At 49.7% G+C, this 16495-nt stretch overlaps 1 protein-coding gene across 2 annotated transcripts in view; it reads left to right on the top strand.

Annotated features, from left to right (window-relative positions):
- The window catches only part of PHLDB3 (pleckstrin homology like domain family B member 3), a 29433-nt gene extending 18416 nt beyond the window's left edge, over nt 1-11017 (top strand). For both annotated transcript variants that reach the window (XM_058426404.1, XM_032172728.2), the window contains exons 11-16: nt 65-155; nt 239-326; nt 539-595; nt 6579-6795; nt 8021-8106; nt 10595-11017. In XM_058426404.1, coding sequence (XP_058282387.1) covers nt 65-155; nt 239-326; nt 539-595; nt 6579-6795; nt 8021-8106; nt 10595-10729 — 674 coding nt within the window. In that variant the 3' untranslated portion in view covers nt 10730-11017. The remainder of the gene's footprint in view (nt 1-64; nt 156-238; nt 327-538; nt 596-6578; nt 6796-8020; nt 8107-10594) is intronic.
- Nucleotides 11018-16495: the final 5478 nt, after the last annotated feature.

Below are 16495 nucleotides of genomic sequence, written 5' to 3' on the forward strand. Positions count from 1 at the left end.
GGAGAAGTGGAGGGGCTCAGGCCAGGGTGTATCCAGCCCTGTAACCTGGTCCCCTCTACCCTAGAATCCCTGGAGGCCTCAGCTCTCCCACCAGCAGTGGGGGACTCCGGCAGATACCCCCTCTACCAGCTACTGAACTGTGGCCATGGGAATAGGTGAGACATCAGAGAGAAGGTGGGGAGATGGGAGAAGAGGCCCAGCCACTGTAACCCACCCCGTCTGTGTTCCCTCCTCCTAGCTGTGGGGCCATCCACCCACACATTGCCCACATGGAGCGGCTCCTGCAGCAGGCCATGGCAGAGAGGGAGCGGCTGCTCAAGGCCCGGGTGAGAGCCCAGGCCATCCTCTTAGGAACAGAAGACTGCCCCAGCCCCTCCTCCCTCAGACCCAGGAGACCCCCAACCCCTCCTCCCTCAGACCCAGGAGTCCAGGCCCCCAGCCCCTCTACCCTCAGAACAGGGAAACTAGGACATTCTCCGGCCACCCCACCATCTTATGGGCTGGCATCCTCATTGAGTGCTTCATCCTGAATCCACAGGAAGGAACAAGAAGGGGCACGGAAGGTTCCTCAGGCCCTGCTGTTCCTGCCATCACGGTCAGTCCCACCCCCGCCCTCACGCCCACCGCTCCCTACTCTGTTTCTCCCCCTGACCTATGCCCTTTCTTACATCTGACCCTTTCCTCTCCTCCAATTGAACAGAAAAGTGTCCTGGGCTTGGCAAGGGAAAGGGAACTGCAGAGGACCAGTTCCTGTTCCCATGACCCGATGACGGTCATCTCCATGTGTGGCAGGTCCTCGGGTAACTTGCTCTACTCTGCCTCAGTCTCCTCTTCTGTACATTGGTGACAATGTCAGCAGTCAGTACAGAGGAGGACGAGTCCATGCTGGGACTTACTCCTGGCCTCAAGCAATCCTCCTGCCTCAGCCTCCCAGGGTACTGGGACTATAGCATGAACCACCATGCCCGGTCCATGCTGGAACTTTTCAAAATCATTTAAAATTTTGTTTTTGGCCGGGCACAGTGGCTCATGCCTGTAATCCCAGTACTTTGGGAGGCCAAGGTGGGTGGATCACCTGAGGTCAGGAGTTTGCAACCAGCCTGGCCAACATGGTGAAACCCCATCTCTACTAAAAATACAAAAATTAGCCGGGCGTGGTGGCACATGCCTGTAATCCCAGCTACTCGGGAGGCTGAGGCACGAGAATCACTTGAACCCGCAGGTGGAGGTTGCAGTGAGCCGAGATTGCACCGCTACACTCCAGCCTTGGCGACAAGAGCAAAACTCCGTCTCAAAAAAAAAAAAAAAAAAAAAACCCTCAAAAAACTGTTTTTATTTTTATTTATTTAAAAAACCTTTTTATTATAGAAATATTCAAGCATATGCACGAGAGAAGGAGTAGATTAATAGACCCCCAGGTGCCCACTGCGCAGCTTTAATCATTTTCAATATTGAATCTTGTACTTGGCAACTTTTTATTTATTTATTTTATTTAATGTTTTAAATTGTGTGAGTATGTACTAGGTATATATATTTTATTTTTATTTTTAATATTTTTCTTTTTTCTCATAAGTCTTCTGCAATCCTATATTTTTAATGTATTTTATTTTTGTAGAGATAGAGTCTTGCTATGTTGTCCAGGCTGATCTCAAACTTCTGGCCTCAAACAATCCTCCCATCTCAGCCTCCCAAGGTGCTAGAATTATAAGCATAATTCTAGGGCATGGGTGCCCAGCCACCAATTTTATTTTACTAATCCCATACCTACATCCCACTCTGCACTGAAATATTTTAAAGCAAAATATTGTATCCTTTCACTCAAACATCACTATGTATCTCCAATAGATAGGCTTGTGTTTTGGGGGACAGAGTTTTACTCTTGTCGCCCAGGCTAGAGTGCAGTGATGTGATCTCAGTTCACTGGAACCTCCGCCTCCCTGGTTCAAGCGATTCTTCTACCTCAGCCTCCTGAGTAGCTGGGAGTACAGGTGCCCACCACCACATCCATTTAGTTTTTTTTGTTTTTAGTAGAGATGGGGTTTTGCCATGTTGTCCGGGCTGGTCTTGAACTCCTGACCTCAGGTGATCTGCCTGCCTTGGCCTCAAAAAGTGCTGGGATTACAAGTGTGAGCCACTGTGCCTGGCCAATAGTTTTTTTGTTTTATTTTTAACATAACAAAAATTCCATTGTCATATCTTATGAGATTATTAATTTCATTATATTGTAATATATAGTCCATATTCACATTTCTCTCATTGTCTCCAAAATATGTTTTTTAAAATTTATTTATTATTTTTCTTTCCCTTTTTTTTTTTTTTCAAGATGGAGTCTCACTTTGTTGCCCAAGCTGGAGTGCAGTGGCACGGTCTCGGCTCACTGCAACCTCCGCCTCCAGGGTTCAAGCAATTCTCCTGCCTCAGCCTCTGGAGTAGCGAGGATTACAGGTGCCCACCACCATGCCTGGCTAATTTTGTATTTATAGTAGAGACAGGGTTTCACCATGTTGGCCAGGCTGGTTTCGAACTCCTGACCTCAGGTGATCCACCCGCATTTGCCTCCCAAAGTGCTGGCATTACAGGCATGAGCTACCGTGCCTGGCTTTGTTTTCCATTTTTAACAGTAGAGACACTAGGTTGGCCAGGCTGGTATTGAATTCCTGGCCTCGAGCCTCCCTTCTGGCCAGCCAAAGTGCTGAGATTATAGGCCTGAGCCATCATGCCTGACCCAAAATATCTTTTCACAGTTGATTTATTTGAGTCTATATGCAAAGCACACACTATGCATTTGGTTTAATGTCTCTTAAATCTTTTAATCTCTAACAGTTCCGCCTCCCCATTAAAGAAATGCTATTTATTTGTGGAAATAATCAAATCATTTATCCTGTTGATTTTTCACATTCTTGATTTAGCTGACAGCTCCCTTACATAAATTATATTTTTGCCTATACTAATAACATTCATAGAATCAATGCGTTTTGTTATAAAGAATGATAAAGCTAGGCACTGTAGCTCACGCCTATAATCTCAGCACTTTGAGAGGCCGAGGTTGGAGGATCACTTGAGTCTCGGAGCTGGAGACCAGCCTGGGCAACATAGGAGACCCTCATCTCTACAGAAATTTAAAAAATTAGCAGGTGTGGTGGTGCAAGCCTTTGGTCCCAGCTACTCGGGAAAAGGCTAAGGTGGGAGAATTGCTTGAGCCCAGTGGGTGGAGGCTGCAGTGAGCTATGATCGCACCACTGCACTCCAGCTTCAGTGACAGAGTGAGACCCTGCCTCAAAAAAAAAAAAAAAGAATGATAGATAAAGTATTAAGAAAGTGGTCACTTTCTTCCTGATCTCACTTCTACTGCTGAGAAGCCTTCAAATCTATGTTTATACTTTTCCACATGCAACAATCAAGGCATATTTTGTGAATTTGTCTCATAAATAAGCACATCCTTCCCAACCTTTTTGTTTTTACCACCATCTGTCCTTCCCTTATTCATTTCAGCCAATATTTATTGAGTGCCTACTGTGTGCTAGACCCTGGGTTATAGCAGTGACCAAGATGACAATCCCCACCTTTGGGGGAAGCTGATGTTTTAAGGGGGAAGATGGACACAAAGCAACATCAATATGTAAAATAAATAGCATGTCAGAGGCTGTTAAGAGCCAGGGAGCAAAATAAGGCAGGAACGGCAGTGGGGTCTTCTGCATTGTTAGGCATAAGCTTGTGCTCATTAAAAACGAAGCACAGGCCGGGCGCGATGGCTCACGCCTGTAATCCCAGCACTTTGGGAGGCTGAGGCGGGCGGATCACCTGAGGTCGGGAGTTCGAGATCAGCCTGACCAACATGGAGAAACCCCGTCTCTACTAAAAATACAAAAATTAGCCAGGCATGGTGGCGTGTGCCTATAGTCACAGCTACCCGAGAGGCTGAGGCAGGAGAATCGCTTGAACCCAGGAGGCAGAAGTTGCAATGAGCCAAGATCACAGGACTGCCTTCCAGCCTGGGTGACAGAGCAAGACTCTGTCTCAAAACAAACAAACAAACAAACAAACAAACAGAATTGCTCCTGCTCTGGTGTTCTGCCTGGCTTGTAGTGTCATCATTTATTAAACAGTCCCCTGCTGTGTGCTTTGTCCCCTGCCGTACACCCCTGCTATTTGTTGTGCACATCAGCAAGTTTGTCCCTGGGCTTCACACCTAGAAGAGGAACCTCTAAGTGAGAGACCCTGAGGGCAGCCAGCTCATCCTTGAATCCTGGGTGGATTTGGGGAGATTGCAGGCCCAGCGGGTGCTCTTTAAACCTGGCCTTTCCCTCTCTGCAGTCCTCCTCCCTAATCCTTCTCATTTCCCCACCTCACTCTCCTGTCTCCAACCAGTAAATCTCATCTGTTTCTCATCCCTTCTTGCTCTGGCCTTGCTTCAGTTTTCTTTCTTTTCGTTCTTTCTTTTTTGTTTGAGACACGGTCTCCCTTTGTCCCCCAGGCTGGAGTGCAGTGGTGTGATCTCGGCTCAGTGCAACCTCCACCTCCTGGGCTCATGCAATCCTCCCACCTCAGCCTCCCAATTAGCCGGGATCCTAGGCACACACCACCATGCCTGGCTAATTTTTGTATTTTTTTTTTTTTGAGACAGAGTTTTGCTCTTGTTGCTGGGGCTGGAGTGCAATGGTGCCATCTTGATTCACTGCAACCTCAGCCTCCCGAGTAGCTGGGATTACAGGCATGCACCACCACACCTGGCTAATTTTGTATTTTTAGCAGAGATGGGGTTTATCCACGTTGGTCAGGCTGGTCTCAAACTCCCGACCTCAGGTGATCCCCCCACCTTGGCTTCCCAAAGTGCTGGGATTATAGGCATGAGCCACCACGCCCAGCCTAATTTTTGTATTTTTTGTAGAGACAGGGTTTCGCCATGTTGCCCCAGGCTGGTCTCAAACTCTGGGTTTAAGTGATCCTCCCCTCTTGGCCTCCCAAAGTGCTGGGATTACACGTGTGAGCCACCACACCCATCCTGCTTCAGTTTTCTAACTCCTTGACACTCAAAGTGTGGCTGGTGGAACAGCAGCATCAGGGCCCACCTGGGAGCTTGTCAGACATGCCGAACTTCTCCCCCTACCCCAGACCCCACCCTGAAATGACTGAATCAGAGTCTGCATTTTAACATTTTAACAAAATCCCCAGTGGATCTGCTTGCATGAAGAAATCTGAGCTGTACTACCCTGAACCTCAGTTTGACCTCCGGAATCATACCACTGTTTGCAGGGATTATTTGGGAAGAATAGGTTGGATCAGACCAGCTCATGGTCAGGCTCTCATAAATAGTGGACACTTGTATTGCCTTAAATCCTCCTTCCCAACCTGTATGACCATCTGAGGTGCCCACTCTACCTGGTGAGTCCTGGCTGTGTCAGCTCTGGCTGTGTGACTTGTGCCGAGTGATTTAACCTCTCTGAGTCTTGGTTCCCACATCTGTGAAATGGAGATAAACGTACTTACCCCTCCAGGAGAGTTTGAGGGGGCAGAGATTATATGTAGAAAGCACTTAGCAGAGGATTATATTCATTAATTTCATCACAACAATAATAACAACAATAATAATGTAAACAAGCTCTCTTTTTTATTTTTGAGACAGGGTCTCACTCAATCACCCAGGCTGGAGTGCAGTGGTGCGATCATAGCTCAATGCAAGTTCGATCTCCTGGGCTCAGCCTCCTTAGTAGCTGGAACTATGGGTGTGCGCCACCAGGCCCAGCTAACTTTTTGGATTTTTAGTAGAGATGGGGTCTCACTATATTGCCCAGGCTGGTTTCCAACTCATAGCCTCAAGTGATCCTCCCACTTCAGCTTCCCAAAGTGCTGGGATTACAGGCATGAACCACTGCACATAGCTTATCTCTCTCTCTTTTTTTTTTTTTTTAAATAGAGAAGGGGTCTTCTGTGTTGCCCAGACTGGTTTCAAACTTCTGGGATCAAGGGATCCTCCCACCTCAGCTTCCTGAGTAGCTGAAATTACAGGCTCAAGCCACCACACAGGCTCCAATCTTCATTCCTTTTTTCCAAAAAAAATTTTTTTTTTCAGAGACAGGATCTCGCTATGTTGCCCAGGCTGCCCTTGAATTCTTAGGCCTAAGGGATCCTCCTGCCTCAGCCTCCCAAAGTTCTGAGATTACAGGCATGAGCCACCATGCCCGGCCCAATGTTCATTTCTGTTGATAGGCCTCTGATGTTTCAGGGTGAGCTCTAGGGTCAGAAATACCTGGGTTTGTGTCCCGGTTCTGCTGCCTAGAAGCTCTGTGTGACCTCGGGTGCATTATGTCATCTCTCTGTACCTCATTTTGTTCATTTGTAAAATGGGGCTCACAGTTGCCATGAAGTGCCAAGGAGCTGATGTCCATAAAGTCCTGGGCAGAGCATCACAGTCAATCCATGTAGCCGTTGCATTTGTCAGATGGTGCTAATTAATATTACCCTCTAAAGGCTGTAGTGGGCCTTACATGCAAGCTGCTATGACTTGCTCCCCTCGAGGGGCTCCAGGCTGTAGAATCCCCCGCCCCTTACATCAGCTGCCCCTTCTCTTTGCTCCCCAGGCCCCGCCCACCCCACCCCACTCTCCAGGCCCGCGAATCTTGGATCTCCGGCAGCATCTGGAGGGATGGGGCCACAACCCGGAAAACTGCCCACATGTGCAGGTGTCTGGGGGCTGCTGCCGCGGACCCCTGGTGAAGATGGGTGGCCGCATCAAGACCTGGAGGAAGCGATGGTTCTGCTTTGACCGCCAAGCCCGCCGCTTGGCCTACTATGCGGGTAAGCCCAGCCTGGCCACCACGGGCCCCGGGACGCTGGAATTCCACTCCGGAGGCCTTTCCGCTACAGGCACCAGAAGTCCTGGCCCCCACTTTCCATGTTCCCCTGGATCCAGAAGTTTGGTTCCCTAGCTCCTACCTTCTCTACAACCCAGGAGTCCAGGCTCCCAGCTCCCTCTTTCCTCCATACCCTGGAGTCCAGATCCCCAGCCCCTCTTTAAGCCACCCAGAATTCAAACCCCCAGTCCTCCTCAGGGACATAGATAACAGTTTAGTACAATTCAAGCTTTCCAGGGCCCATGTTCCTAAGACATCCATGAGTCAACCTGCACTGTCAGCTGCCCCCAACCCCCAACGGCCAGGAGTCTGGGGCCCTTGTCCTTCTTCTCTAGGAGAATCTATTATTCCAAACCTCTCCTTGGACATTTTGTTTTGTTTGTTTGTATGTTTGTTTGTTTTGAGACAGAGTCTCGCTCTGTCGCCCAGGCTGCGGTGCAGTGGCACGATCTCAGCCCACTGCAACCTCCACCTCCCCGGCTCAAGCGATTCTCCTGCCTCAGCCTCCCGAATAGGCAGGACTACAGGCTCATGCCACCATACCCGGCTAATTTTTTGTATTTGTAGTAGAGACTGGGTTTCACTGTGTTAGCCAGGATGGTCTCGATCTCCTGACCTTTTGATCCGCCTGCCTCAGCCTCCCAAAGTGCTGGAATTACAGGCTTGAGCCACTGCGCCCAGCCTCCTTGGACACTTACCTGTATGACCCTGTATGACCATTTGACTCTACTTGGTGAGTCCTGGCTCTGTCAGCTCTGGCTGTGTGACTTGTGCCGGGTGACTTAACTTCTCTGAGTCTTGGTTTCCACATCTGTGAAATGGAGATAAATGTACTTACCCTCCAGGAGAGTTTGAGAGGGTTAGAGATTTTACCTAGAAAGTGCTTGAGCACTCCCTGAGTTCCTTCCCTTCTCAGAGACCAAGACATTCAGGGCCTAGGATTCCAGCTCCACAGACCCCACTCCCTAATTGTGTCCAGTTTCTGTACCCAGTCTCCCATCCAGCGTTAACATTCACTCACCTCGCAACCTTTAGAGACCTTCAGACTCTTGTCACCATGTTTCTTACCCCAAATCCAGTCTCAGGACTTAGGGCCAATGATCCTCACCTCGACACACACAGACACACCTTTCTCACTGGCTCTCTTTTTCTCTTACCTCCCCTACCAGACAAAGAAGAGACCAAGCTCAAAGGTGTCATCTACTTCCAGGCCATTGAGGAAGTCTATTACGACCACTTACGCTGTGCCTTCAAGGTGAAGCCCCTCAATGTCACCCTGCCCTCCCAGCTGGAGACCCAGTTGGAGTCAGGCCTTATCTCATCCTTGGCTCATCCTGGGGAAAGCCACCTGCAGCTTCTCCTGTCAGGGTACTCATAGGAGTACCTGTTTGTTGCAGAGAAAACAAACAGGTCACCTGACTGCAGGACTAAAAATTAAGAGCCCAGACTCTAGTTTTCAGCCACTGTTAATTTTCTTTTTTTTTTTTTAAGATGGAGTCTCATTCTGTCACCCAGGCCGGAGTGCAGTGGCGCCATCTCAGCTCACTGCAACCTCCGCCTCCCTGGTTCAAGCAATTCTCCTGCCTCAGCCTCCTGAGTAGCTGGGATTACAGGCACCGTGCCCAGCTAATTTTTGTATTTTTAGTAGAGACAGGGTTTCACTGTGTTGGCCTCTCAAAGTTGTGGGATTACAGGTGTGAACCACCACACCACACACGGCTCTTTTTTTTTTTTTTTTTTTTTTTTTAGACGGAGTCTGGCTCTGTCGCCCAGGCTGGAGTGCAGTGGCGCCATCTTGGCTCACTGCAACCTCTGCCTCCCAGGTTCAAGTGATTCTCCTGCCTCAGCCTCCCAAGTAGTTGGGATTACAGGCGCGCCACCACACCTGGCTAACTTTTGTATTTTTGGTTGAGATGGGGTTTCACTATGTTGGCCAGGCTGGTCTTGAACTCCTGACCTCATGATCTGCCCACCTTGGCCCCCCAAAGTGCTGGGATTACAGGCGTGAGCCACCACACCTGGCCTGTCACTGTTAATTTTCTTGGAGCAAAAGTTTTAGAGCTAAAATATGGCAAACTCTGATGTTAGACTGGGAATAAATGAATGAATAGGTCAGAGCAAGAGTGGGGCAGCCTGGGAGCATCTAAAGGAGATGATCTACCAGGCGTGGTGGCTCATGCCTGTAATCCCAACATTTTGGGAGACCGAGATGGGAGGATTGCAGGAGGCCAGGAGTTTGAGACCAGCATGGTCTCAAACTGTTTTTTTTTGATCCCATAGCAAGATCCCATCTCTGTTTTTTTTTTTTTTAATTTTTTAAATGAAAAATAAATAAAGGAGATGGTTGTTAGTTGGCTCCTGCCAACAGTTGCCAAGTGGGAGTGGGCCCCATGGTGTTATCTCGTATTTATTTTTTCCCAGAGAACTCAGGAATTGGAACTTGAATAAAGCACAGTGCCAAAAATTTAAATGTTGGCAACTGATACAATATTTAGAAAGCTCTGTGGAGAATAACCAAACTGTGGCTTTTTAGCAATTAGGTTGGAATCTCAGCTATGTGATATCAGGAAAGTGACTTCCTTTCTTTAGCCTTTAGCCTTAGTTTTCTTTGTTTCTTTCTTTTCTTTTTTTTTTTTTTCTTGCTCCGTCGCCCAGGCTGGAGTGCGGTGGTACAATCATAGCTCACTGCAGCCTCTACTCTCGGGCTCAAGCAATCCTCCTGCCTCAGCCTCCTGAGTAGCTAGGACTATATGTGTGTGCCACCACACCCAGCTAATTTGTTTTGTTTTGTTTTTCTGGTATTTTTTTGTAGAGATGGGGTCTCCCTATGTTGCCCAGGCTGGTCTTGAACTCCTGAGTTCAAGCAATCAATCCGCTTCAACCTCCCAAAGTGCTGGGATTACAGGCGTGAGCCACCCAGCCCAGCCAGCCTTAGTTTTCTCATGTGTAGAATGGGCACGCATCAACCCATTCCATCAGGGTTATTGAGAGGGCTAAAAACAGATTATGGACATAAGGGATTTACTCAATTTGGGACTGGCAAGTGGGTACTCAAATAACGGATTCTAGACACTAACTTTCCCCAGGTACAAGGGGACCTAGATTTTGGGGAGGTGGAATTTGAATGCTTGTATTTCTAATATAGGAGAAGTTAGGCTGAGAGAAGACGCCGTAAGTCCTACTTTTAAATTTCTCGGCCTGGCGCAGTGGCTCACGCCTATAAGCCCAGCACTTTGGGAGGCCGAAGCAGGCGGATCACAAGGTCAAGAGATCGAGACCATCCTGACAAACATTGTGAAACCCGGTCTGCACTAAAAATACAAAAATTAGCTGGGCGTGGTGGCGCACGCCTGTAGTCCCAGCTACTCGGGAGGCTGAGGCAGGAGAATCGCTTGAACTCGAGAGGTGGAGGTTGCAGTGAGCCAAGATTGTGCCACTGCACTCCAGCCTGGTGACAGAGCCAGACTCCGTTTCAAAAAAAAAAGAAAAAAAATTTATCTTGCCCCTAATTTATCAGTAGCGCTCTACAAGTTAATTTTAAGCACTTTCTTGTGTTAATTCATTTAATCCTTATGATCCAGTGAGGTAGGTGGCATCATTTGGGAAGACAGGGAAACTGACATTCAGATACTTAAGTAAGTATCTGACTTACCACACAGACTGTAAGCAGCAAGGCTGGATTCGCACCCAGACTGTGGCCGGTGTCTTTTGTCTTAATTACCCTCACTTTCTGCTTATTGCAGAGCCCCAACCCCCGCCTGACCTTCTGCGTCAAAACCTACGAACGCCTTTTCTACATGGTGGCTCCGAACCCCGAAGCCATGCGCATTTGGATGGACGTCATCGTGACAGCAGCTGATGAAAACCACGCCCCCTGAGTGGCCCCGCCCTCTTGGGGGAAGTCCCTTCGAGGCTCCTCCGGCGCGGGGCGCGGGGGCGTTCCTGGGCCCCGCCCACTGCCGGAAAACTTGGTCGCACCGCTTTGGAACTCTCCCGGGAATTCCGCAGGCGCCGCAGCTCAGCTGGCCTGAGCTGCTGCGTTCTGGGTTGCAGGTGCCTTGCCTCCGACGGGATCGCCGGCCCCTGAGGCCCTGCCCGGGGCAGGAGGAAGATTGCAGGGGCGGGAAGAAACTATTTATTGGTGCTCCTGTGATACCGAATTAAATACGGAGGAAAAACAGGAATTGCTGCTGTGGTTTCCAGCCCAGGCATCCGGGGCCCCTGGGGCCCTAGGCAGGACATCTGAGTTATAGGTGCCTCTGGGAACCACGCGTCCCACAGCCAGCTTTCTTTAGCAATGGAGGCCTTCAACTCTAAGGTCATGGCTGGGAGAAGAGGGTGAGAGGCATGTGTCCTTAGTGTTTGGCAGTTTTGCTTTTTTAGTTTGTAGGCCCTTCTGTTTCCACCCTTTCTGGCCTGATTCGCTGCTGGAAATTTCTAGGAACTCCTAGGCTTCCCCTCTTTGGGCCTTTGCCTACGTTGTTCCCTCTGCCCTTTTCTTCCCTTTTTTTCTTTTATCTATTTATTTTTATAGAGATGGGGTCTCACTGTGTTGCCCAGGCTGGTCTCCAACTCCTGGACTTAAGCAATCCACCCACCTTAGCCTCCCAAGGTGCTGAGATTACAGGTGTGAGCCACCACGCCCGGCCCCTCTCCTTCCCTTAATCAGCTGCACCTCATTCTTCCAGCCTTAGTTCAGTTGGCACCTCCTTCAGGAAGCCCTCACTGACTTTCCTGGCTGGGTCAGGCACCCCCTTTTGAGCTCTGTCATCCCATCCTTGAGGACCCTGGGTCATCATGGGCGATGGATCTGTGTCCTTTATGCGCTGGGAGCTCCATGAGGCACAGCCAGCATTGTCCTGGTCACTGCTGTTCCCAGCACCATAGAGCATGTCTCATTCCATGAAAGTGGAAAAAAACCAAAAAACAAACTCGCTTCCCTTTCACCTCTGGGCCTTTGTACATTCTGTTCCCTTTGCTTAGGCACCTCTCCCCATTCCACAAAAGCCCTACTCATCATTTAGCTTTTAGTTCCTGTGTTAAGTCTCTTTCTTTAGGAAGCCCTCCCTGATTTTCCTGGCAGGTCAGATGCTTCCTCTGGGCTTTTCTTTTTTTTGAGACAGAGTCTCGGTCTGTCGCCCAGGCTGGAGTGCAGTAGTGCAATCTCGGCTCACTGCAACCTCCACCTCTCAGGTTCAAACGATTCTCCTGCCTCAGCCTCCCGAGCAGCTGGGATTACGGGCACCCATCACCACACCACGCCTGGCTTTTTTTTTGTTGTTTGTATTTTTAGTAGAGATGGGGTTTCACCATGTAGGCCAGGCTAGCCTCCAACTCCTAGGCTCAAGCGATCTGCCTGTCTCGGCCTCCCAAAGTGTTGGAATTACAGGCGTGAGCCACTACTCCTGGCCCTGGGCTTTTCATTATAGCCCTGACCGCCCCACCTGTGCCTCCCCATTCCCAACCCTGATCATTCTATCCTGTGCTTCTCTCATCATGGCCTTCACTACCTGGGATCATTACTGCTGTTGAGTCTGTCTCCCTCTCTGGCCTGGGAGTGAGTGCTGTCTTGGTCACCACTGAACCCTTGGTACAGCAGAGGGCCTGGTGCATACTAGGTACGGACGGAACATCTAGTGGTTGAATAAACTGATGGGAAAGTGATGCTAAGGGCTGGGGACTGTCATGAACAAGGCAGGCAGAGCTCTTTGGCTGACTTCATCCTTCAGGTCTCATCTACGGCGCCCCTTCCTTCAAGAAGCTCTCCCTGACCCCTAGGCCGGGTCAGGTGCCTGCTCTGGGCCTCTACAGTCCTCCAGGGTCCCCCACTTGAGCACTCTAGGCTGTCACTCTGGAGACAGCTCTTTCCTGCCTCAAAAAGTTCCCTTGAGTACCCAGATAGAGTGCTCTGAGTCCCGGGAGGGCAGCCACCCAAATTCCTAGGTCCTCTGGGACTGTAGGTGTCCCTTGGCCTCTACCTTCAGGTGTGTGACATCTGTATTCTTGGATCAGTTCATCCCCCAGCCCCTCTGCAAACCGGGTCCCTTACTGAATCCCACTTCATGGACATCTGACCAATGTAGACGACAGCTCCCCGTGTTCAGAAGAGCCCTGCTCTTGGGTTTAATGCTCTGTGGTCACTGTGTAGAAATTTGTAAACGTATCTTTGAATTTCTGTTTTGTAAGATAAGACTAATGAGACAATGAAAGCATGATGAGGCAGCCTCACCTCTCTGGGACAAGTTTCCACTCCTGTCCCCACCTCCTTTTTTTTTCTTGAGACGGAGTCTTACTCTGTCACCTAGGCTGGAGTACAGTGGCGTGATCTCGGCTCACTGCAACCTCTGCCTCCCAGGTTCAAGCGATTCTCCTGCCTCAGCCTCCTAAGTAGCTGGTATTTTAGGCACTGGCCACCACACCTGGCTAATGTTTGTGTTTTTAGTAGAGACAGGGTTTCACCATGTTGGCCAGGCTGGTCTGGAACTCCTGACCTCAAGTGATCCGCCTGCCTCGGCCTCCCAAAATGCTGGGATTACAGGCGTGAGCCACCGTGCCTGGCCTGTTCCCTTCTCAACTCTGCCCCGTGATCACTGGCCCTGTCCATCCCCGTTGCAGGCATGCCGCAAGACGATCAGGGTTGGGTGCTTGTGCCTCATGGTATCTTGGGGTGGAACATGGCGGTGGGCATCTGGTGGGATGGGGAACCCAGCCAGGTTGCCCACGTTGTGTGGCAGGGTCCCTTCGAAGCCACTTTCGAAGATCTGTGCTGGTCCCACGAGTATCTCTGTGCCCAAGGGAACATAACATTAAACACCATGAGGGCTCAAGAGAAAGGCTGAGGGCCGGGTGCAGTGGCTCATACCTGTAATCCTAGCACTCTGGGAGGCTGAGACAGGAAGATCACTTGAGCCCAGGAGTTTGAGACCAGCCTGGGCAACATAGCAAGACCCTGTTTCTACAAAAAAAATTTAAAAATTAGCTGGACATGGTGGCACACGCCTGTAGTGGCAGCTACTTGGGAGGCTGAGATGGGAGGATTGCTTGAGTCTGGGAGATAGAGGCTGCAGTGAGCTGTGAGCTGCATGCCAGCCTGGGTGGCAGTGAGACTGTCTCAAAAAAAAAAAGAAAGAAAAAAAGGTTTTCTTTTTAGGTACCTTACATTTTCCTTTTTTTTTTTTTTTTTTTTTTTTTTTTGTGAGACAGATTTTGTCACTGCAACCTCTGCCTCCTGGGTTCTAGCGATTCTCCTGTCTCAGCCTCTGGAGTAGCTGGGATTACAGGCACACGCCACCACACCTGGCTAATTTTTTGTATTTTTAGTAGAAATGGGGTTTCACCATGTTGGTCAGGCTGGTCTGGAACTCCTAATCTTAGGTGATCCTCCCACCTCGGCCTCCCAAAGTGCTGGGATTACAGGCGTGAGCCACCGTGCCTGGACTCTTTTCCTGCCTTTTGAACCAGGTCTCTAAATTTCATTTTGCACTGGGGCCTGAAAATTACACAGTCAGCCCCGTCGCTGACTCCACTCCTTCCCTAACTTGTCCCAAATGGTGTATCCCAGAGGGAGTGGGCCTGAGTCAGGCTGGGAACCTCACTGGGCTCAGAGCCTGCTCTGCCACAGGGAGACAAGAAATCCAGAGTGAATATGGTCCTGGGCTTGTCTGAGGCCTGGGAGTGATCTGTATGGCTGGCGGCTGCCTCCGCACTGACCCCTGAGCCAGATTCTAGATTCTTTGCCATAAAATCTGCAAAGGATCTAGAAGAGCCAGCCACCTACCACACAGCGGGCTTAAGTGGTGCCCTGCATTCAAACCTCCTTCTGTTCTCTGGTCATGGGCCAGGCAGGGGTCAGTGCCCAGAATCCGGGCAGGCCTGAGCAAGAGGTACCTCTCCACCCTGGGTCCCACTCCCTCCCGAGATGCTAGTTCTTCTGGTCTGGCCAGTTGGGGTTCCTCCCTGAAACTCTCCCACACAGCTGGGACCTGCAGGGCCTCCTGCTTCAGAGCAGCACACAATAATAATGCTAGTCTCACCCTGCCTGTCACTCACTGGGTGCCCGCTCTAGCCCTCAGGAGGTAGGGGTTTTCAGCTGAAGTTCAGAGAGGGAGATCGAGTTGCTTGAGGTTACACAGCAAGAGGGTGGCAGAGATAGGATTAAAATGTGTCTGTCCACTTCCAGACTCGATATTTTGCCCACTGCCTTACCCTACCATGAAAGATAATCCTTCTTTTATTATAAAAAAGACACTGTGGGTCGGGCACGGTGGCTCACGCCTGTAATCCCAACACCTTTGAGAGGCCGAGGCAGGCGGATCACCTGAGGTCGGGAATTTGAGACCAGCTTGACCAACATGGTGAAATCCCATCTCTACTAAAAATACAAAAAATTTGCCGAGTGTGGTGGTGGATGCCTGTAATCCCAGCTACTCGGGAGGCTGAGGTAGGAGAATCGCTTGAACCCAGGAGGCAGAGGTTGCAGTGAGCTGAGATCACGCCATTTGCACTCCAGCCTGGGAAACAAGAGTGAAACTCCGCCTCAAAAAAAAAAAAAAAAAAAGACACCTTGGAGGCTCAGAGAGGTGAAAGCATTTATGCAGCATCACACAGCAAAGCAAGAATCGGGGCTGAGATTCCAAGGCTGGGAGGCGGGGGGGCAGGAGCCAGTGCTGAATGAATGACTTCACAAGGAGTCATTCACTTTCTCTCTCTGAGCTTCAGCGTGATGCCAAGTGACCTCACCCAGGTGACTGAAGTGCTCGTCATTGTTGGGAACGGGGGTGCCTCACAGGGTCTGGAGAACAGATAATATCTTTATAAACACGACCGCTGCTTGTCTCATCATCAGACAGTGAGCCAGCCCCCTGCAGCCAGGTCTGACATCTGACTCTGCCGCTTCCCTTGCTGTGTGAACTTGAACAGATACCTTCCTCTCTCTGGGTCTCAGAGTCTTCCTCTGTGAAAGAGATCCTCCTCTCTACCCCCTCGTTAGGAATTCAAGGTGAGATTGCTTGTATAAGAGCCGACCACCCTGTGTGGCACACGGTTGGAGCTCAAGAAGTGAGGGCTATTACTAATAATAGTAATACTAACAATCTACTTATTATTATTATTATTGTTGAGACAGGGTCTTTCTCTGTCAATCAGGCTGGAGTGCAGTGACGTGATCACAACTTACTGCCGCCTTGACCTCCCAGGCTCAATGTGATCCTTCCACCTCAGCCTCCTGAGGAGTTGGATCTACAGGTGCGCACCACCACGCCTGGCTAATTTTTGTATTTTTTGTAGAGATAGGGTTTCACCATGTTGCCCCGGCTGGTCTCAAACTCCTGGGCTCGAGTGATCTGCCCGCCTCAGCCCCCACAAAGTGCTGGGATTACAGGCATCAGCCACTGTGCTCGGCCCTTAACCTATTATTAGTAATAAAAACTAATGCTTTCATAGCTCCTAGAATTTGACCCTATTTTAATCGTTTCACATATATTTAACATTGATGCCCTAGCAGTATAGTATTTCACATATATATAACATTGATGCCCTAGCAGTATAGCACCTAGTATGAGGTGGGTACTACTAAGACCCTCATTTTATGGATGAGGATGAGGACACTGAGGCACACGGGGCCAAGTAATTGTCAAAGTTTCACA

Source organism: Hylobates moloch, unplaced genomic scaffold (genome assembly GCF_009828535.3).
Source record: "Hylobates moloch isolate HMO894 unplaced genomic scaffold, HMol_V3 SCAFFOLD_13, whole genome shotgun sequence".
NCBI lineage: Eukaryota > Metazoa > Chordata > Mammalia > Primates > Hylobatidae > Hylobates > Hylobates moloch.